The 20,887-nt window shown below is 39.5% G+C and overlaps 2 protein-coding genes across 7 annotated transcripts; one reads left to right on the top strand and one right to left on the bottom strand.

Annotated features, from left to right (window-relative positions):
* The first annotated feature begins 449 nt into the window (after window positions 1-449).
* LOC108436105 (zinc transporter ZIP1) lies at window positions 450-3,661 on the top strand. 5 transcript variants are annotated; one of them, XM_017712379.2, is made up of 4 exons: window positions 450-608; window positions 2,063-2,296; window positions 2,385-2,515; window positions 2,695-3,357. In XM_017712379.2, the coding sequence occupies exons 2-4, from the start codon at window positions 2,149-2,151 to the stop codon at window positions 3,355-3,357; spliced, it is 942 nt and encodes a 313-aa protein (XP_017567868.1). In that variant the 5' UTR covers window positions 450-608; window positions 2,063-2,148. The 5 variants fall into 5 exon arrangements, with proteins under 5 accessions (XP_017567868.1, XP_017567867.1, XP_017567865.1 ...); XM_017712378.2 differs by lacking the exon at window positions 450-608 and adding an exon at window positions 864-991; XM_017712376.2 differs by lacking the exon at window positions 450-608 and adding an exon at window positions 1,265-1,420.
* A 2,118-nt stretch (window positions 3,662-5,779) lies between these two features.
* Window positions 5,780-20,418, bottom strand: LOC108436106 (gastrula zinc finger protein XlCGF26.1-like). 2 transcript variants are annotated; one of them, XM_017712381.2, is made up of 6 exons: window positions 20,272-20,418; window positions 19,308-19,436; window positions 17,512-17,708; window positions 17,243-17,419; window positions 10,722-10,835; window positions 5,780-9,800 (listed from the first exon to the last, which is right to left on the bottom strand). In XM_017712381.2, the coding sequence occupies exons 3-6, from the start codon at window positions 17,690-17,692 to the stop codon at window positions 8,614-8,616; spliced, it is 1,659 nt and encodes a 552-aa protein (XP_017567870.1). In that variant the 5' UTR covers window positions 17,693-17,708; window positions 19,308-19,436; window positions 20,272-20,418; the 3' UTR covers window positions 5,780-8,613. The 2 variants fall into 2 exon arrangements, with proteins under 2 accessions (XP_017567870.1, XP_017567872.1); XM_017712383.2 differs by having other exon boundaries at window positions 19,337-19,436.
* Window positions 20,419-20,887: the final 469 nt, after the last annotated feature.

Here is a 20,887-nt window from a genome sequence, read left to right as displayed (position 1 = left end):
AGAACATCAGCGCTCAGTGGCCCTCACTGAGGAGAACGCGCTCAGCTCCATCCGCACACTTACAGATCCGATAACGCGCTCGGCGGAGCCTCTACACGCTGACTGCTGATTGGCGTGAAGTCGCCACGTTGGCCAATAAGAAGGTTCGGTGCTACACAGAAACAGTCACGTGATCAGACCTTCCCCCGCGCCTGCACACACACACATATATATATATATATATATATATATATATATATATATATATATATATATATATATATATATATATATATATATATACATATATATATATATATACATTATGACCGTCTCCTTGTTTCTACGCTCATTGTCCATTTTATCAGACTGTATTCCACCTGTTTCTCTGATACTTTGTTAGCCCCTTTTTACCCTGTTCCTCAGTGGTCAGGACCCCCATGGACCCTCACAGAGCAGGTTCTGTTTGGGTGCTGGATCATTCTCAGCACTAAAGCAACACTGACGTGGTGGATAACAGCGTCCTGCGACCGCTGATGAAGGACTAGAGGATGAATAGCTTATACTGTACAGAAAGAAGTGAGCTGTCGTCTCTGGCTTTCCATCTACTGGGTGGACCGACAACGCAGGTGCGTCTAATAGAGTGGACAGTGAGTGGGCACAGTGTTTAAAAACTCCAGCAGCACTGCTGTGTCTGATCCGCTCAGACCAGCACAACACACACTAACACCACCACAACCACATTGTTACTGCAGTGCTGAGAGTGACCCGCCACCCAAATAGTACCTGCTCTGTGAGGGTCCATGGGGGTCTTGACCACTGAAGAACAGGGTAAAAGGGGCTAACAAAGTATCAGAGAAACAGACGGACTACAGTCTGTAACTGTAGAACTACAAAGTGCATCTATAGAGTAAGAGGAGCTGATAAAATGGCCAATGAGCGTAGAAACAAGGAGGTGCTCATAATGTTATGCCTGATCGGTGTGAAGGTAATATGTCTCAGAATACCCAGAGTAAGTGACATCTTCTTTTTTCCTTTTTCGCACCTGAGTACAAACATGAGCTCCAGCTAAATCGGCACACAATAAACGTAAATGCAAGTTATCGGTATAGCTAACGGTTTAAAACCATTACATAAACCGGCTCTGGTGTTGTGCTCCATTATCTCAGGAAATCTAGTCCCCTTAATGATCTGAACCGAGCACACGGTCACGTTCCCTAGAAAGTCGTCCACTACGTAGGAGAGTAAGGGTGTTTTTGGGACACCCGTAATGAAACGCCCCCTTGCCCCGCCCACCCCTTCCCGGAGCCAGTGACTCACTTTCCCATCTTTCCCGTTATAGGAACAAAAGCAGAAAGTTAGGAAACTCAATCTCGCACGCACACCAACACAAACATCGTCTGGAGCTCCGAAGCGTCTGCAGTGCCTCAACACTACGAAGGTAGCGACATTAAACTAAGCTCAAATACGCCGTGAAGAAGACGCGGTAGTCGGGAACGAGCTGTGCTGTTTTAAGCCTGAAGCGTGATGAGTAATACTGTTAGCATTAGCAAACTGAGCGATGAAGCAGCACGAGGCTGAAAGGAGTCAAAATGCATATTTTTATAGGTCTTTTTAAAGATTAACTATCTGTTGAAGGACAAAAACGGCACAGACATTCTCTAAAACGCTCCAGGCTATCTGTCAAAGTGTTTCCAGCAGCACGTTACGCGTTGAGCTGCCGTCAGATTATTTGGCTAGATAGATAATGGTAAGTACAGCTCCAGCCTGCGTCTGATGATGTTCCTCAAATGTTTGCTTTTGGCTGTTGCTTTTAACTACTTGAAAATGTTGCTTCGTTGTGAAACTTAGTCTTGGTCAGTAGCGAGTTGTATACTACAGCTGTACCTTTCATAACGCGGGCTAAGGCAGAATCACTGTTTACCTTTTGAATGTGAGTGTACTCAGGTTCTCCAGAGTGAGGTAGACCAGCTGTACACTTGACGCCCGATATTATAAATGAGCCCTGATTGACCCAGTGAATTTCTGTGAGATCAGTTCACCATGTTGCAGTCACGTTTTTATCCCTGTCTTGTCTTGCTAGATATCCTTGACAGTCCTGGGAGCGATGGCTGGATTGTGGACCATATGTGAGCGCTACTAACTCTGAGAGAGTTTCATTCAGGAAAGATGGCCTCTGCACAGGTGCCACACCTGGACTTACCTGGCTTCGACTTTGAGCTGGGCTCCATATTCTTGCTATTTTCCTCAACTGTGCTGTGTGGATTTGCTCCGCTGTGGTTGTTGAAAGGAACAGGGAGATGTGGCTTATATTCAGGTACACTTATTTGACTATATTTATGTATTTATTTCTGGAAAACCCCTCTCTTAATGTTTTTGCTTTCGTCCTCTCCTGCACTGTGAAGAGAGTCGTCACGGAATGCTGGATCTGCTTGGCTGCTGTGCTGCGGGGGTTTTTCTGGCAAGCTGTTCACTGAACATGGTGCCCAGCTACCTGAAGGGAATGAGTGAGACATTCAGAGGACTGGGGGTGACAGTGAGTTCCATTTAAATGTCCTTTCTTTTAGATTTACAAAAAAAATAGCCTGCTAATTATTCTTATAAAAATAGCCTGCTAATTATTATTAATTATTATTATCGCTGGTGATGACAAGTGCATGTTGGAATGTGACACTGGTTCTCACTCATAGCTCATGTTCTCTCATCCATCCACAGCTGCGTTTCCCTGTTCCTGAGTTCATTCTGGCCATTGGCTTTCTCTTAGTGCTGGTCATTGAGCAAGTTGTTCTGGCCCTCAGAGAACACTCTGGCAACCACATGGCTGAAAAAGAAGCTCTGCTGGTGGGCTCTATTGACCAGGCACACTTACGGTCTGAGGTGTCCAGAGGAAGAGGCTCCAGTGTACATGTGGAGGGCAGCTCACTGTCCACTGTCCGTGTTTGTGTCTTGGTTTTCTCACTTTCTCTGTGCTCAGTGTTTGAGGGTTTGGCAGTGGGCCTGCAGGGGGATGATGGACAGGGACTGGAGCTGTGTCTCTCCCTGCTGCTTAGTAAGGGGCTGACTGCTCTCAGCCTGGCTGTCAAACTCATGCAGACCCAGCTGCGGAGGGCCGTAGTGACCGCCTGCTTGCTGCTTTTCTCCGCAATGTGTCCACTGGGGGCAGTGCTGGGCATGGGCTTCAGGCAGACCCACACCACTCCTCAGTACCAGCTGGCTCGCTCCACGCTGCAGGGTCTGGCTGCAGGGAGCTTTGCCTATGTAATTTTAATGGAGGTACTGCCTCATGCTCTGAGTTCCAGTGGGCAGCGTATCTTGAAAGTCACTCTACTTCTGACAGGCTTCACTGCTGTTACCGGACTCCTGTTCATTAAACTCTGAAGTGAGGCAGAAACAGACACAATGGTATGATGGACACAGTTTACGGACTGATTCGTAGTAACATAACCCAATGCATAGTTAGGGCCTATAGTAATATTACTTCAGCCAGCAAGAGGATATGTTTTATGAACAGAAACTACTGAGTCATGTTAGGGCTGAGCAACTAAGCTGAATCACAGTATATATATTTTTTATCATTCAGTATCAAATATTATTATTATTGTTATTATATGCATTTCATAATTTCATTTATGTATGAGTAGCATCTTGAATGCTAAATAAAGCAAACCTTTTATTCTCATAATATATGTAATTTTCTTTTGTTCTGAGATGGTTTCCTCAAACTGGCAGGATTTTTTTTCTCTCTCCTTAATTTTAACACAGAAAATATCTAGCTAGTTAGGTCTCTTAACTGTTGTCCTAGTTTGCACTGTTATCAGGGCACTGTGGGGCCCTGGGCTAGTTCAATATTGACAGCATCTGGTGAGTTAAAGACGGACATTGTCATCTAGTGTGTCAAAGTACAGGTCCTTCTCAAAAAATTAGCATATTGTGATAAAGTTCATTCTTTTCCATAATGTAATGATAAAAATTAAACTTTCATATATTTTAGATTAATTGCACATCAACTGAAATATTTCAGGTCTTTTATTGTTTTAATACTGATGATTTTGGCATACAGCTCATGAAAACCCGAAATTCCTATCTCACAAAATTAGCATATCATGAAAAGGTTCTCTAAATGAGCTATTAACCTAATCATCTGAATCAACGAATTAACTCTAAACACCTGCAAAAGATTCCTGAGGCGTTTAAAACCTCCCAGCCTGGTTCATTACTCAAAACCGCAATCATGGGTAAGACTGCCGACCTGACTACTGTCCAGAAGGCCATCATTGACACCCTCAAGCAAAAGGGTAAGACACAGAAAGAAATTTCTGAACGAATAGGCTGTTCCCAGAGTGCTGTATCAAGGCACCTCAGTGGGAAGTCTGTGGGAAGGAAAATGTGTGACAGAAAACGCTGCACAACGAGAAGAGGTGACCGGTCCCTGAGGAAGATTGTGGAAAAGGGCCCATTCCAGACCTTGGGGGACCTGCGGAAGCAGTGGACTGAGTCTGGAGTAGAAACAGGTGCCGCATTCCCCAGGTCAAGCCACTTTTGAACCAGAAACAGCGGCAGAAGCGCCTGACCTGGGCTACAGAGAAGCAGCACTGGACTGTTGCTCAGTGGTCCAAAGTACTTTTTTCGGATGAAAGCAAATTTTGCATGTCATTCGGAAATCAAGGTGCCAGAGTCTGGAGGAAGACTGGGGAGAAGGAAATGCCAAAATCCCTGAAGTCCAGTGTCAAGCACCCACAGTCAGTGATGGTCTGGGGTGCCATGTCAGCTGCTGGTGTTGGTCCACTGTGTTTTATCAAGGGCAGGGTCAATGCAGCTAGCTATCAGGAGATTTTGGAGCACTTCATGCTTCCATCTGCTGAAAAGCTTTATGGAGATGAAGATTTCATTTTTCAGCACGACCTGGCACCTGCTCACAGTGCCAAAACCACTGGTAAATGGTTTACTGACCATGGTATTACTGTGCTCAATTGGCCTGCCAACTCTCCTGACCTGAACCCCATAGAGAATCTGTGGGATATTGTGAAGAGAAAGTTGAGAGACGCAAGACCCAACACTCTGGATGAGCTTAAGGCTGCTATTGAAGCATCCTGGGCCTCCATAACACCTCAGCAGTGCCACAGGCTGATTGCCTCCATGCCACGCCACATTGAAGCAGTCATTTCTGCAAAAGGATTCCCGACCAAGTATTGAGTGCATAACTGAACATAATTATTTGAAGGTTGACTTTTTTTTTTTTGTATTAAAAACACTTTTCTTTTATTGGTCGGATGAAATATGCTAATTTTTTGAGATTTGTTTTTTCTTTACTTTTTTGCCAAAATCATCCATATTAAAAAAATAAAAGGCTTGAACAACTTCAGTTGTGTGTAATGAATCTAAAATATATGAAAGTCTAATGTTTATCAGTACATTACAGAAAATAATGAACTTTATCACAATATGCTAATTTTTTGAGAAGGACCTGTAGAAGTTCATGCCTTTGCTGTCAACACTGGACTGAAGAACATCTTAATAGTTGTATCATAACGCTCACAGTCAATACAAACAAACTTTTTTTGGTATCATCATTTGGTCACCCAGGCCTAAGTGACCTTATGGCAGTCAGACTTCTTCAGGCACATTTCAGAACATCTAATACAACAAATTCTTCAAGGTAACTTTCCCAGTCTCTTCAGGACCATCAGTTTAAGTTTCAAACATGTCTGCTCCTGGTTTTTCTCCCCCGTGCTGTGTTTAATTTCATATTCATACATACATTCGATTAGACTTCATGAAACAACCTAAAACGCATTTTAAATACAGTTCCCAAAAGTTCATATTTTACTGTCATAAATTGAGAATGCCTTTTACATCCAACACATTCAAATCCAGATGAGACACACACACTAACATACACGCACGTCACCATATATTATATAGACAATACAAATGATATACAGATAACCCACAAACCATATATAAAATACACAGTATGAAAAGATCAGTGAGTTTAAACATTTCTGCAAAATTACCCAAATAAAAAAAGAACAAACATCAGTAATTTTACCTAAAAGTAAAGTTATAAAAGCTTTTATAATGGAAGACAACACTTCCAAGACCTCACTGCTAATCAGAGGACCAGAAGCTCTTAGATAATGCTCTGACTTGGCAGTTAGATATGCACACCCTCGCACCATGCCTGTATCCACTCTTCAACTGGAGCTTTCACTCAGATCAAAACAAACATACAGGTAAAACAACCCATTTCAACTTTCAGGGTGCAAAGATGACGTATTACCAGCGTTTTCTTAAAAAAAAAGCTGAAGTTTAGAGTAAATCTAAATCGGCCCAGAGTTAAGAATAAAAACATTTGTTAACAGAAATGTAAGAAAATGTTTTTTAAAATATATAATTAGATAAATAACAAAAACAAAACAAAAAAGGGTCGTCCTATTGATAATAACCCATATCCATATTAAAATATCCATGTATTACCATGTTCTCTGAGCCTGCTTCAGCACAAATCTGTCAAATCATATGGCTAAAAAAAAAAAAACAGTTATACTAAATTCTACATTTAGCCTGTGGTCATAATAGACAACTGTTTTCCCCCAAGACAAGGACGTTGTCTTACAATTATGCACACACATCTTCTGAGCAGCTTCATCCTTCTGGGTCGCAGGATGTCCTACAATTAGTAGAAGTAAAATCAAATAATTTAATTTTTTTAGGGACATTCTGAGAACCAAAACACATTCTTCTGAAATAATATTAGGCATGAAATAAAAATGGTATGTTAAGGGAGACATATTCCATAGCTGCCAATGGGTTTTCTTGCTGTTCACTTATATAGCCAATGATAAACCTAAAGAATTTTTACCTATTATTTCCCAACAGCAGCAAAACTTTGAAATAGCTACTCAGCCTTTAAAGTGGCCTGGACGTATACATTTAACCTTTTAAACATGGCAATAAGCCTTAACCACATCAAGGTCTGAGTGCTAAAACAGGTCTTCTACTACATCACCTTGTAATACGTCTAGCATTTTTTGCAGTTTTATTTAATCCATATAAACGCTACCAAATTCAAGAGATGCATACTGTGCTGTTGTCTTATTAAATTTTTACAAGTTGACTTAATATACATCTTGTAAATTGCAGACCATTTATTGTTATGTGAGATGTCTTCAGTGGCTCTAGGTGCTTTGATCTATGTGCTCTTAAATGTCCGCATGCAAGAAAGAGAAAAGACACTCGCATATACAGTATATTGTGTACCAAGCAAGACAAATGTGTGTGGGTGGTCTGAAGTTCTACGATTTTAGGTGTAATGTAAGTGAACATACAACATTCTTGATGTTGTATGCATTGAAATCTATTGGAACAAATGTAAGAGTAAGTTCAGAAGAACATCTGTTAATGATTTTATAGATACATAGGAGTCTAATGCAGTGTTTCTCAACCCTGGTGCAGGAGTCCCACTGACCTGCCCATTTTCATCAGCATATTCACAGACCATTGTTTGATTAAAGTAGCTGTGTTAAAACATGAAAAGCACTAAAATGTCCAGGGCAGTGAGCCTCCAAGTTTAGGGTTGAGATGCATGCGTGAGTCAAAAAAAAAGAAATAAATAAACATCTCTTGACTTTAATCACTAGTTTTTCTACTACTTCTGTAAAAAAAAAAAAATCACTAGTCCCTTGTGTCCAAACATTAAAATTAGTATAAACTACAAAACTGCATAATGCACAATTAAATAATGGTGTCAACAAACTCAAAAAGATCAAAGATGTTTGAAAATATTTGGGCGCCCCTTGGTAAATTACATTTTACAGATTTTCTAAGTGTAAATAAGTGATCACATCCTGTACAGAGGACACTGCTACACATTATATTGCCCCGTTATGCTTAGGGTACATTAAACTACATAAACAGTTGCATGGAGCGTTTTGTTAAACATAATTCTGAAGTTTGTTTAATAAATGTCAAACTGTATCTTACGAGGGGATGGTGATAAAATGCACATTCAATACATTCACAGTCCTGAGGCAACAGTGTGTGTGTAGTTAGTGGGTGGCTGTGCAGAAGTTCTCACAACAGGGTATCATAAATTCTCAGGTTAATATAAGTGAACCTTTAGAATTCTTGAAAAAGCACTGAAATCAGTCTAATGTAGTCTGTAGAAGAAAGGACATTATATTTAGTAATGTCTGATAGTTTACATCCCCTACAAAGAGCTACTCAATTTAACAAACTCAATTAAAAATAAAATTTTAAAAGTGGCCTGTGCAAAAATTATGCACATTTTATATTTGATATTTATTTTTCCACTGTGTTGAACTCAGCAAATAAAAAGAAGTTGTGCAAAGAAGACAATTTTTAAATGTTTCATTTCAGGATGTGTCAACTTACCTAGAAAATCATGAAAAAGTTTGACTGGGAGTGTTTGAACTTTTGCATATGACTATGTTGTGCGGTCCTTGATGCTCTTGTATAAAAATTTGATTGTGAATAAAAGAAAAAGAATTACATTTAATTGAAAAAATGCTTAGATTTTCATCTAAGGTGTAACTACAGAGCATTACCCAGAACAGAAATCTTGATATTTTCCTCATCATACTAACTTTAATGTAGGTGATGGGTTAACAGTTGTCAATCCTTGTACTTATCAGTCTGAAGGTAAAGGTATGGTTTCTGCCAGGTATGAGTTAACTCATGTCTTTCTAAGCTTTGCTTGCAGGTGAATTCTTTGTCACACTGAGAGCAGGAGTACTGATTCCCTGTTGCATGCATTTCCTGGTGATACTGTAAACTCGTCAAGAGCCTGAAATCTTTCCCACATTGAGCACAATGGTAGGGCTTTTCTCCTGTGTGAATGCGCTCATGATTTTTTAAGAGGTATGTATGAAAGAAGCCTTTCCCACACTGCGAGCAGTGAAAGAGCTTTTCTCCTGTGTGGACTTGATTATGCCTTCTAAAGCTGCGTAGACAGCTGAAGGCTTTCCCACACTGGACACAGGGGTAGGGCCTCTCGCCTGTGTGAACACGCTGATGGCACTTTAGATTTCCTTTCTGGCTGAAGTGTTTTCCACATTGAGTGCAGGTGTAGGGCTTCTCTCCTGTGTGAACACGCCAATGCTGTTTTAAACGCAGCGAAGAGCTGAACCTCTTCCCGCAATCAGAGCACTGATAAGGCTTCTCCCTGGAGTGAAGCCTTAAATGTTTCTGGAAGGGACCCTTAAGTCTAAATTCCTTCCCGCATTGAGAGCAATGGTATAACGTCTCTGCATGGACTTGTCGATGACGTTTCAAGCTCAGTAAACAACTAAAATCTGTCCCACACTGAGCGCAGTGGTAGGATTTCTCTCCAGAGTGGAACGGTTTGTGATTTTTCAGACTTCCCAAATGACTAAAAGCTTTCCCACATTGGGTGCACTGGTAGGGCTTCTCTCCGGTGTGAATTCGCTGGTGAGATTTTAGGTTTCCTTTCTGGCTGAAACGTTTCCCACACTCGAAACAAGGGTACGGCTTTCCTCCTGTGTGAAAGACCTGGTGATTCTTTAAGTTATCCAAAGAACTGAAGTCTTTCCCACACTCAGAGCAGTGGTAGGGCTTTTCTCCGGTATGAAGTCGCTGATGCTTTCGCAGAGTTCCTCTATGTCTAAAATGTTTTCCACACAGAGCACAATGGTAAGGCTTCTCTCCTGTGTGAATTTGCTGATGACTTTTTAAGACATCTAAACGTTTGAAGTCTTTTCCACACTCAAGGCAGTGGTAAAGCTTTTTGTTTGAGCGGTCTTGCACGCCATTATAAAGCTTTACTTCCGTACTCTTCTTCTCTGTGAAACAAAAGTACCATTGGCTGAGCATTAATAATTACACTATATTATATACAATACACTACAATAATTAGTTTATAACTCTAACAGTCAACTCAAATGTAAGAACCTACATCACTGTGCAAAAGTCAGAGTTCATCCTTCATTTATTTGGTTTCCAGTACATTCAGCCATTAATTTATTCATTTTCAGCATAAATAACAAAACATTTAACTGAAAATTGCCAACAGGAGCCTCAAGGAGTAAGTATAATGTAATCTTTTCAGTATTTATTGCTTCCACCAGTTTTTATTCTTTTCAGAAAACTTGCTTTCAGATTTTCAAAGAAATATGCAGGGAGATTTTTCCACACTTCCAAAGTTCAGTCTCAGAAGTTGGTTGCATTTTTTGCTTCTTATGTTTTAAGCAATCTTTAACACATTTAATGATGTTGAGGTCTGGGGTGGTCAGTCTATTGTTCTGAACCAGCAGCTACTTTCATTTGTAAATATTCTCCTTTTTTCTCCATTTCCTTTTCTCAGTAATGGCTTCATGACAGCTACACATCCAACTAGACTCATAGATTTATAGTGTTGAGCTGTATTCTTACAGTGAAAGGATTGACAGAAACACCTGAGGATTTTTTTTTCCAGACCTGAAGAGTAGAGCTTTATATTCATGTCTTTAGGATGAAAGTAAAGTTTATCTGATGGTGATATCTTTAAACATTTTAACTCCAGGTTTGTAAACTAATTTTCCCATTTTTATTTGACTTTCTCCTTTGTTATGCAAGAGGATAATCTCCTCAGAAATATCTCCTGAAAAAAATAACTTTTACTTTATGGCATTTGTGATTTGAAACGTAATAAATGAAGGGGTGGTCTCTTGGCTTGGCTCAATTATGTAATATAAAAACTAGCACACAAACTTTTATATACTCACTCTGCTGACCAGACGGGACTTCATATAACTCCAGAGATTCTGAGGGTTTTGGAGATTGAATATCTGGATCCTCTACCTTTAATTCCATGCAGTTCATTTCAGCAGAGACCATGTCTGCAAGATTAACAGTGGAGAGCAAGAACTCAACCTGATGTTTGTGCAAACATTGCAATAAGTTATGAAAATCTTGACTGACTGTATTTTAACAAATAGAATTTCAGAAAACAGAACAGCCAGACCAAACATTTTCTTCCAGTTTCTAGACAATTACAAGAGATTCTGTAAACACCATACAGACACACCATATGTACATGCTTGAAAATTACAGTAAAGTAAATTTAATCACAAATATACCAATTGATCCTGCTTCTGTACACAATGGTGAAAAAATGGGTGCTCGGTACAATACACATCAGTGGTAAAGATGCTTTGCCAGCAATTGTTCACAAATCCATTTTAACACCTGTGTCAGGCTCAATAAGCATCATTTAGTTGTTTGTTGTTTACATTACATTCAAGTCACTTGTGTAATAGTCTATATGCAAGGAATGTGTTATGACTCCCCAAAAGACCTGGCTTGTTTGTGCAAGTCGAAGTTCCAGCTGTTAGCTGCTGACCATAGTAGACATAAGGCATTGAAGTTTCTGGAATCCAAATGTTCTTGACTGTTACTAGAATCCTGTTCTGAGTGCACCTTTAAAATCCATCACAGATTCAGGAATGCAAGTTGATGAAAGGAGTTGGTAACTGGGTAACACTTCCTCCTGCTTCTCAGGCTAACTCAGATGAGTCTGACCTGCCCTTTTTTGCCAATAGATAGCATTACAAAATGAAAATATCTGGTGGCACACTGCAAGCTTAACCTTTGCTTGCGTTTGTTGCTTTGACTGCCCACTTCTCACCCAGTAATTATATCCATGACAGAATAGTACAGCTGTTTTAGAAGACTCAATTATAAAATTATTGGTTACGTTGTACTACTCTATGCTCTCTAATACATAGAGCTAATACATAGAGCTCTATGCTCTTCATGCTGGACTTCTATATTTGACTGTATTGCACTGTATTGTAGTTTACTATAATGTATTGTATTGTACAGCACAGAGTTCTGTGTTCAACTCTTCCTTTTTTCTGGGTATCTACAGTGACTTTTGTTTATAGCAGTACCTGAGCTCAGGATTGTATTTTTCTCTAATCTATTGGTGACTAGCAAAGATACTTTCTCTAGATAGACAAAGCACTTCTTGTAAGTCTGCTAAATGCTGTAAATGTAATACATTTTACAAGATTTTATAAGAATCAGCCACTGGGTGACACTATTCACCTTATCAATGTTATTTTTTTTCCCCAGCAGCTTAAACACATTATCTGAAATGAAACACTTTGTTCAAAATGATAAACACAATACCACACAAACCTCATATTTCTTTAACAGAGACAAAACAATGTCTTCCCAGGGACAGATTAATCATTCCTGGCCCCAGGGGCACAAACCTCCTCAGTGTACCCCATACTGGAACTGCAACCAACTGCCATCACTGCAGAAAAGCCTTGATCTTTCTTACCTTTTTTACTAAAATAAGTATAGAGTTGTTCCACAACTGTGTGAAAACTTTAGCTGTACAGAGTAAAAGTTTGTTACTTTTGAGCCCCAAACAAATACAGGTGACAACAGTGCTGTTACTCTTTTTGAAGCTTATGGGCATCACACAAGGCAATCTGACTGACTGCTGCCCAGCAAAATATGCTTTCATTTGAATTCTGGCCCCCATATCAAAAACATTTATGAATTTATTCCTGATAACGTGATGGTTCCTTCGCTGTTGTGCATTGTATAGGCTCTCTAATGGATTGTTAGGTTGCGTGCGTTGTTTGTGACTTATAATTTCACATAATAGCCAACCTTTAATAAATCTTTAAATGGGGGTCAAGGGATCCCAGGCATATGACCCATAGGTCCAGTTGTTAATCCATCCCTGCCTCTTTCATTTTATTCAAACTTTGCTTTCAGCTGGTACACAAAAGCTGTCAAATACACACTGTATAGACTACTGATTGTACAATGGTTAGATCAAAACCATATTAAACTGTTATTGCAAATATACAGTATATACAGTAATATTAGGTGAAAAAGGTTCATTAGTCAAAACTGTTCCCAAGCATCGTACTGTAACAGTGTAAAATAAGTAATACTAGGAAATAGTTGGTAATGTCCTCACTACTCTTCCTCAGGGTCCTGTCTCTGGTCTTGGTCAGGCCACATAACTTCATCCACATTACCAACAACGTTATTTCTGGAAAGGCAGAGGGGAAAGTAATCCCTGGCATGTTTTATCCAGCCCTGGTTCGACTCCAGTTTAATGTCACTACAAGCTTCCTCCATCACCTTCAGAAGGTTCCCCTGCTCGTAAGGATTTCTGTCAAATACTTTCCACCTCCATGCAGGGAACAACTCCTCTAAAGGGTTAAGGAATGGGGAATATGTTGGAAGAAAGAGTGGAGAATCTAGGATTATCAGTGAACCATTCATTTACCACTGTAGTATGGTGGAAACTGACAATATCCCAAACAATGATATAGTCTTGTTGCTCTGGCTCCACCTGCTTTAGTTGACGTATGTTATCCCGAAGAACACTGAGTAAAGCAACCAGCTGTCCTGTGTTATACAGGCCCAGGGTGGCATGCTGGTGGAGAACTCCATGACTGATGGCAGCATACAGTGTGATGTTGCCGCCACGCTGGCCAGGGACATCCTTAACAGCACGGTGACCAATAATGTTATTCATCCTTTTCTTCCTTTTGGCGAGGTTAAATCCCACTTCATCAAAAGAAGATGCCTATGGTTTCAAGCTCCATTATTCTCTAAAAAGACATGTAATTACATATACAGTATTAGGAATACATTACAACATTCTCTACTGTTGTACTGTAGAAGTAAGCTATCATATACTGTTATACAATTCCGAAATACTTACTTGCACACATTCCAAACGCTGGTCTTTGACATTTTCTGAATTCCTTTCAAAAGGAAGGACTGAAGGATGCAGTCAATTGTTGCAATACTGATCTAGTCAATCCCTTGAAAGACACTCTGGTCTTCAATTACACTATTCTGAATTTCACGTAAATGAATCGCATTGTTGGCTATGGCCATGTTTACAATTGTGTTTTCTTGCTCTTCTGATAAAATCCGTGGTCTGCCTCCAAAGTGGTGACGTCTATCTGTTCTACAAAAAAGAGCCAGCACTGTTGGGCTAAGGTTTTCCATGTTTAACAATGAATCCTAACAATACATCCTACTCCCAGGGGAATATATCATAGTCCTGTACTGTAACACACTACACAGTAATTTCCTAACTAATTTTCACTGCAATGCAGAAGAACAGAAAATTACCTGTTTTCTTGTCTGAAGGTCCAGATTATGGATGCAACGGTGAAGCGACTCAAATTTGGCTGGACTTTTTGCCCGGTTTCCCTCATTGACATTCCATGGACAAGGACAAGGTTAACCAAAGTAGCACGAATTTCATTGGAGACTGATGTTCTCTTTCCTCCTCCTTTTCCACCTCCTCTCTGCTGTGGTCCTTTTCATCCAGCTCCTTTTGCATTGCTGGGGTCCACTGCTCCAATGCATGTGAACGCACCTGTGGTCCGATTTATTCATCCTGAGATTCGGATTGGGGTGTGACCACTTTTGCATATTTGCTAGTTTGCTCTGTTATAATTATGCACAGGTTCTGATTCCTTAAATTAATTATACCAAATGCCATGCTTTCTAATTGTGCAGAGATTTACATGCCAGGTTGTACACAAAAGGTTTTACTCAGCAAATCTGCATAATATTTAAACATTTGTCTTCCTATATTTTCAAAAAGGAGTTTTTGATAACAGAGTTTAAAGACCATATATGTAAGTGTGGGGCAAAACCAGTAGTGCCTCACTCCAGTGAATCATGTAATATCTCATATACTCATTTCAAGACTTAAGGAATATCAAAACATTTAAGGTGTATCGCTATTTCCTTTAGGGTAAATATCAATATCTCTGTTTTCATCAAATTAGTTCTTTTTTTAGTACATATGCTTTGGATGCATGGGAAATTAAAACAAGTTTAACATTTTTAGCAACGTCTTTTCCTGTTTTTCAATCTCATAACGTCTTTAGCTTAGTTTGTATGCTTCCTACACACATCTCAATCATAGTGTATGTTCAGGTTAGCAACTCTACAAGTTATTTCAAATAAAATTAAACAAAACTGAGTCTTGAAAGAGATTATACCCTCAAGTATTTTCTCCCTCAAGTTTACTTATATCTACACAGTCACAATTAATATTTATAAAGTAATTTTCCAACCTGCTTAGAATTAAACAGGCTGTTTTGTTCATATATATTTAAGACATATGTTTTATTATGTATGTGAAGGTCTTATCATGCAGGCAAAAGGCCACTAACTACACAATGAAATCCCTGTCTCCACTGCTTAAGATTGTTGAACTTCATAATTGCAATAATGCCATAATAGTAATAATCTCTTCTTCTTTCGGCTGCTCCCTTTAGGGGTCGCCACAGCGGATCATCTGCCTCCAACTTGCCCTATCCACTGCCTCCTCTACTTTTACACCAACCATAATAGTAATAATCAAAAGGTTAAAATCAATACAACAGTGGTTCTCTTCTCAAGAAAAGGACCCAGCTTATTCTTATTACTTTCAAATGGATAACTCTGCAGATTTACAGGACAGGAGTAGGACCAGCCGTAGGCTCGCATTTTTTCACAACAGAGAGGAATTCAATGGTGTTGTCATATATATTTCACTAGATCTGATGCATTCACAAAACCCCACTTACTAATTTAATGAATGAGGCAATAATCCTCTAAATTTAAAAGAAATCGTACTTGAATGTTGTGTCTTTTTGGCTTCAGAGTCTTTCTCTCTCAGTAAGGTAAGGTCATTGTAAACAATAGAAGAATCCAATATTCAATCAGCACTCCTTCTTTGAGAAGCTTGCTTAATAAACATGGGCCCACATGCAAGATTAAAGTCTGTTTGAGTAGCATTTTTATGCTAAGCCACTTCTGTAACTAGTAAATAAATCATATTGATAAATAGTATATAGTCTTGACAAACAGCCAATGCCAAGCTATTAATAATGCCACACATGACTGACTAATTAATAGGGCTGCAACTAATATTTCACAAATACAAACAGTAAATATTGGAAAATGGTAAAATAAATTCAATAAACAATACTTTGACCACTTTTATGAAATGAGAAAGAAAGTAGGTATTTGTTGTGTTTTAGAGCTCTAATCTGAGGTGACAATATCAGCCTTTTACTCCAGATGCAATACAAAAATCACTTTCCTACTATGCGTTACCAGTGTTTACAGGCTGGATGGGATCTCTGGACTAATAGTTCCATTATAAAATGTAACTTTTTCCATTTTAAGAAATGTTGTTGATTTAGTCTTTTAAATTAGGCATCCAAGTTAGGTATTTTGTATTATATTCCTCAAATTTATTAAAGAATATTTCTTTGCTAATACACTTTTTAGGGAAACAAAATATTTACAAAAATGAAAGGATAGAACACTGACTGTTTTTAAGAATAAATTTCTTCTTTTAAAAAACAAACATTTTTCACAAAAATTGACACATTCACAAATGTTTTATTATTTGAGATTTGTTCTGAGGTAAAACAGAATCTGAGCACACTCAAGAACACACAGCTGCGAATAGTTCTTCGGTTTAAAAACATACAATGAATCTGACATACTTTTTCTTAGAACTCTTCTCAAGAACAACTAAGAAACAATTTTGGAAGATATTAAGGCCCAATGGCTCTACAGAACTGTCAAATTCTCCATACTGACCAAATATTTCTGAGCTTGATTTAAATGGATTGAATGATTTTGAGCAGGCACCAGACGATAACAAAAGGCTCAATATGGACTCTAATCTCTGGAAACTTGTACATTAAAGTTGATAAAATTGTGAAAGTCAGAAAAGGACATTCATTGCCGTAGCTGGTGTGAAACAGAGCAGAAATAGCTGAAGCAGAATACTTCTTTTTCTGCCCACTGGTAATGGAGCCAAAAATCAGAAAAATGATTTAGAGGCAGTCATTAGATTTTGAACATGGACTAACAAGGTTAAAAATTTTCAGGTTGACTTGTTTCCTTGTAACATGCCCAGCCATAATTAATACATATGTGTTAGTGATTTAAAAAAATAAATAAATAAATAAAAAAGGTGAGAAACTGGTATTTGATGAGATTTGGAATTCTTCATTTTGCATCGGATATGTTCTTTTTGTCCATTTTTTTTTTTAATTGTTAACACAACCTTTAACAGTTAACTGAATTATCACAAAAAAGTAGTCCATAACAGACACAAAACATGTCTCCAAGCTTTTCTAATCCTTATAGAACACTGAAAACACCAGATAGTTGCAGCCCTACTGAACAGTGCACATTTACTGTACCACATTACATCACATACAACATTTTAGGCACTCACCTTTACTGGCACAGCCACAGAATTGCTTTGGTTCTTCACAAAGTTCAGGAGCTGGGCTACTTGTATCTCTAGCCAGTGATACTTGGTCCTTCAATTTACACTCAGTATCATCAGGAGTTTGATAATCTGGATTCTCCGTCTTCACATTTCCATAAGTCATTTCAGTCGGAGCAACATCTGAGAGATAATCAGAGATAGTAAGAGATTAAGAATGAGTTTTTGATCTAGCTGATAACTTTAGAATCAAAGTTTATTTCAGTTATTCTCACCATTTTGAGGAAATGCCTCCACCATCACAGGCAGTGAAAGCCCTGAACTGAGACTAAACACTTCAGAGATCATGAAGTCTGTACACTCCAGTTTACACTGAACTCCACTGCCTGCTTGTGCTGCTTCAGTGTCCGTCTGGAGGAGATCGGTATCCTCTGTCTTCACAGTCCACTCACTCATGTTATTCAAGAACAGTCTAGGAGAAGGTTTCACAGTGTGGTAAAGATAAAGGCTAAAGGCAAATTTCTTTACAGTGGTTGTGATAGGAAACAAGGATTGAAATGTTGAATAGCAAACAGACATTTTATTTGTTACCCAACACAGCCAGCAAATGTACATGTGTGTTTGGAGTTTTATGCATAGTATTTGTTTTTTTGGGCACAAATTTGCCTTACAACATCCTGCATGTACCTCAGCACCATGAACAGACCTTAAAAAAAATATACACAAGGACTATTTCCAAAAGTATTCACTCGTCTGTCTTCACACGCATATGAACTTGAATGACATCCCATTCTTAATCCATAGGGTTTAATATGATGTCAACCCACCTTTTGCAGCTATTACAGCTTCAACTCTTCTGCCAAGGTTTTCCACAAGGTTTAGGAGTGTGTTTATGGGAATTTTCTTCCAGAAGTGCATTTGTGAGGTCATCCCAAAGGTGTTCTACTGGGTTGGGGTCAGGATGCTGTGCAGGCCAGTCAAGTTCTTCCACACCAAACTCGCTCATCCATGTCCATGCATCTATGGACCTTGCTTTGTGCACTGGTGCGCAGTCATGTTGGAACAGGAAGGGGCCGTCCCCAAACTGTTCCCACAAAGTTGGGAGATTAAATTGTCCAAAATCTCTTTGTCTGCTGAAGCATTAAAAGTTCCTTTCACTGGAACTTACAGGCTGAGCCCAACTCCTGAAAAACAACCCCACACCATAATCCCCCCTCCACCAAACTTTACACATTGCAGTCAAACAAGTACCGTGTTCCTGGCAACCGCCAAACCCAGACTTGTCCATCGGATTGCCACATGGAGAACCGCGATTCATCACTCCAGAGAACATGTCTCCACTGCTCTAGAGTCAGTGGTGGGGCTTTACACCACTGCATTCGATGCTTTGCATTACGCTTGGTGATCTAAGGCTTGGATGCAGCTTGTGGGCCATGGAAACCTATTTCATGAAGCTCTCTATGCTATTCTTGAGCTAATCTGAAGGCCACATGAAGTTTGGGGGTCTAGCGATTGACTCTGCAGAAGGTTGGTGATGTGGCCGAGTTGCTGTCGTTCCCAATCACTTCCACTTTGTTATAATACCACTGACCGTTAACTGTGGAATATTTAGTAGCGAGGAAAGTAGTGAGTGGACGTCTTGCACAGGTGGTGTCCGACCACGGAACCACACTGGAATTCACTGAGCTCCTGGGAGCAACCCATCCTTTCACTAATGTTTGTAGAAGCAGTCTGCAGGCCGAGGTTCCTGGTTTTATACACCTGTGGCCATGGAAGTGATTGGAACACCTGAATTCAATGATTTGGATGAGTGAGTGAATACTTTTGGAAATATAGTGTAGTTTTAGAACACAACCTAATTGTTAATCTGTTGTAAATCTCTCAGGTATCAGACAAAGACAAAGTTCCCATCACCACCACTGTGAACAGTTCCAAGTTTATCAAGAACGACCCATTTCTCATCACACCACTTTGTTAACATTTTGACAAAAAGAAAACCACTAAAATTTGGCCAAGCTGAAATCTGATGGTTTTACAGATCAAGGTCTGTTCTGTACAGTGGACTCCTTACTTGCAAACACTTCATGCTTTTCCACTCACTGTGTCTGGGTCTTTACCCAAACCTGCTGACCACGCTGAGGCAGGCTGTAACACTCAGGTCAGTCAGTGAAAGGGGCAAGGAGGAAATCTCCACATCGAGCTGTGTAAAAAGAAATAAGGTCTACTGAGGTTAATAATAATAATAATAATAATAATAAATGAAACAAATAAGGTTGTGTTGGACTTGGTGCCACTCCTTCAAGGAAGTCAAGGCTATTCGGCTTTAAAAGTACCAATAAATTGCTATGAAATTGAAGACACAATCTGGGAAGATGTAAATCTCAAGAGTGGGTCAGGAGAGTTTTAAAATTAGCCAACAGATGTATGAAATGTTGATTCTCCCCTTTGAGCCCAAAGTTTCCAAATATCTTTTGATGCCTAAATCTTCTGGGATCAGTTTTGTGATATTAGTCTTGACATTACACCAAAAGTTACACTAAGACCAACAGCTAAAACTCCTCTGGTTATTCTGAGACACGCTGCCACTGAACACCATGTTATTTCTTAAGCAATGTAAAAAAGCCACTGAGACACTCAAGAATGTCTTGGCCACATACATTAATATGGGCGTTCAGACTAATAGCCTATGTCTGTATAATAAGGATACTAGAAAAAAAATGGAATCAGTCCCAGAACAGGTTAATTACATTACAGTCCTTTACACTGTGAGATCAACCCATCAGAATAACTCTAAATACCATTAACCTACTGGCTACTGGACACCATAAGGATCCAAGAGGGATCTGATTTTTCATGCGGTCATTTCAGAACTGAGCGAAATTAAAAAAAATAACCTGATGTTTCATTTCATTTTGGACACAGAGACAAAATATCCAGCAAAATGTCCAACTTCACCATTTACGAAAACAGTATGTGGAGGAAAACAGCACAACAGCATCCACACCAGCGTGTGTCCAGAGCAGCAGCTCTCTGACCTGCAGACTATGATCCACGTCCGCTCAGCATCAGTCTGCTGTCCTTTCATCCGCGCAGTGACGACTCTGACATGCGATTTAACGGAAATTATGCGTAAAATATCTCCAGAGTTTAGAAACTCATCCAGCTCCAACCTGCTCTTTTCATTCTCTTCTCACGCGGACATTTGTCGCCCCCTACCGCTGTGGAGGCTTCAATATCAAAGAGCAGCAGCGCTCAGATTCACTGTTAAACCAACAGTTCAATTCAAACGCAGTGAGGAGCAACGCAGATTAAAACAATGTGGTGGAAATGGTCAACGAGCAGGTTTTAATCTAATTCTGATCAGAATTAGATTAAATTATGATGGATTTACTTTCTATTAAAGATCACTAGTTTCTTTAGATCCCATTAAGAAATCAGATGCATCTGGAATCCTTTACACCAGGCATGTTAAACTGGGGACCTTCCTGGGCAAAGTGCTGCGGAGATCAGTGTTTACCTTCATTACCTAACGCTCTGGATTCAGTTCATGAAGGTCTTGCAAATTAGCTGAAGAGCTGAATCAGGTGTGATTAATGAGGCAGCATACTGAAGTCTGCAGTGCTTTGGCCCACGAGGACCGGAGTCTGACAC

The sequence above is a fragment of the Pygocentrus nattereri genome, chromosome 3 (genome assembly GCF_015220715.1).
Source record: "Pygocentrus nattereri isolate fPygNat1 chromosome 3, fPygNat1.pri, whole genome shotgun sequence".
Lineage (NCBI taxonomy): Eukaryota > Metazoa > Chordata > Actinopteri > Characiformes > Serrasalmidae > Pygocentrus > Pygocentrus nattereri.
This window is presented reverse-complemented; position numbering and strand designations above follow the sequence as displayed.

Excerpts from the sequence above, each read along its gene's own strand:
- LOC108436106 (XM_017712381.2), bottom strand. The coding sequence starts at position 17,692 with ATGAGTGAGTGGACTGTGAAGACAGAGGATACCGATCTCCTCCAGACG. Across the intron at positions 17,420-17,511 it reads GGAGGCATTTCCTCAAAATG|ATGTTGCTCCGACTGAAATG; the intron begins GTGAGAATAACT and ends ATTATCTCTCAG. Across the intron at positions 9,801-10,721 it reads AGTCCCGTCTGGTCAGCAGA|AGAAGAAGAGTACGGAAGTA; the intron begins GTGAGTATATAA and ends TTTGTTTCACAG.
- LOC108436105 (XM_037537196.1), top strand. The coding sequence starts at position 2,149 with ATGGCCTCTGCACAGGTGCCACACCTGGACTTACCTGGCTTCGACTTT. Across the intron at positions 2,297-2,384 it reads GAGATGTGGCTTATATTCAG|AGAGTCGTCACGGAATGCTG; the intron begins GTACACTTATTT and ends TGCACTGTGAAG. Across the intron at positions 2,516-2,694 it reads TCAGAGGACTGGGGGTGACA|CTGCGTTTCCCTGTTCCTGA; the intron begins GTGAGTTCCATT and ends ATCCATCCACAG.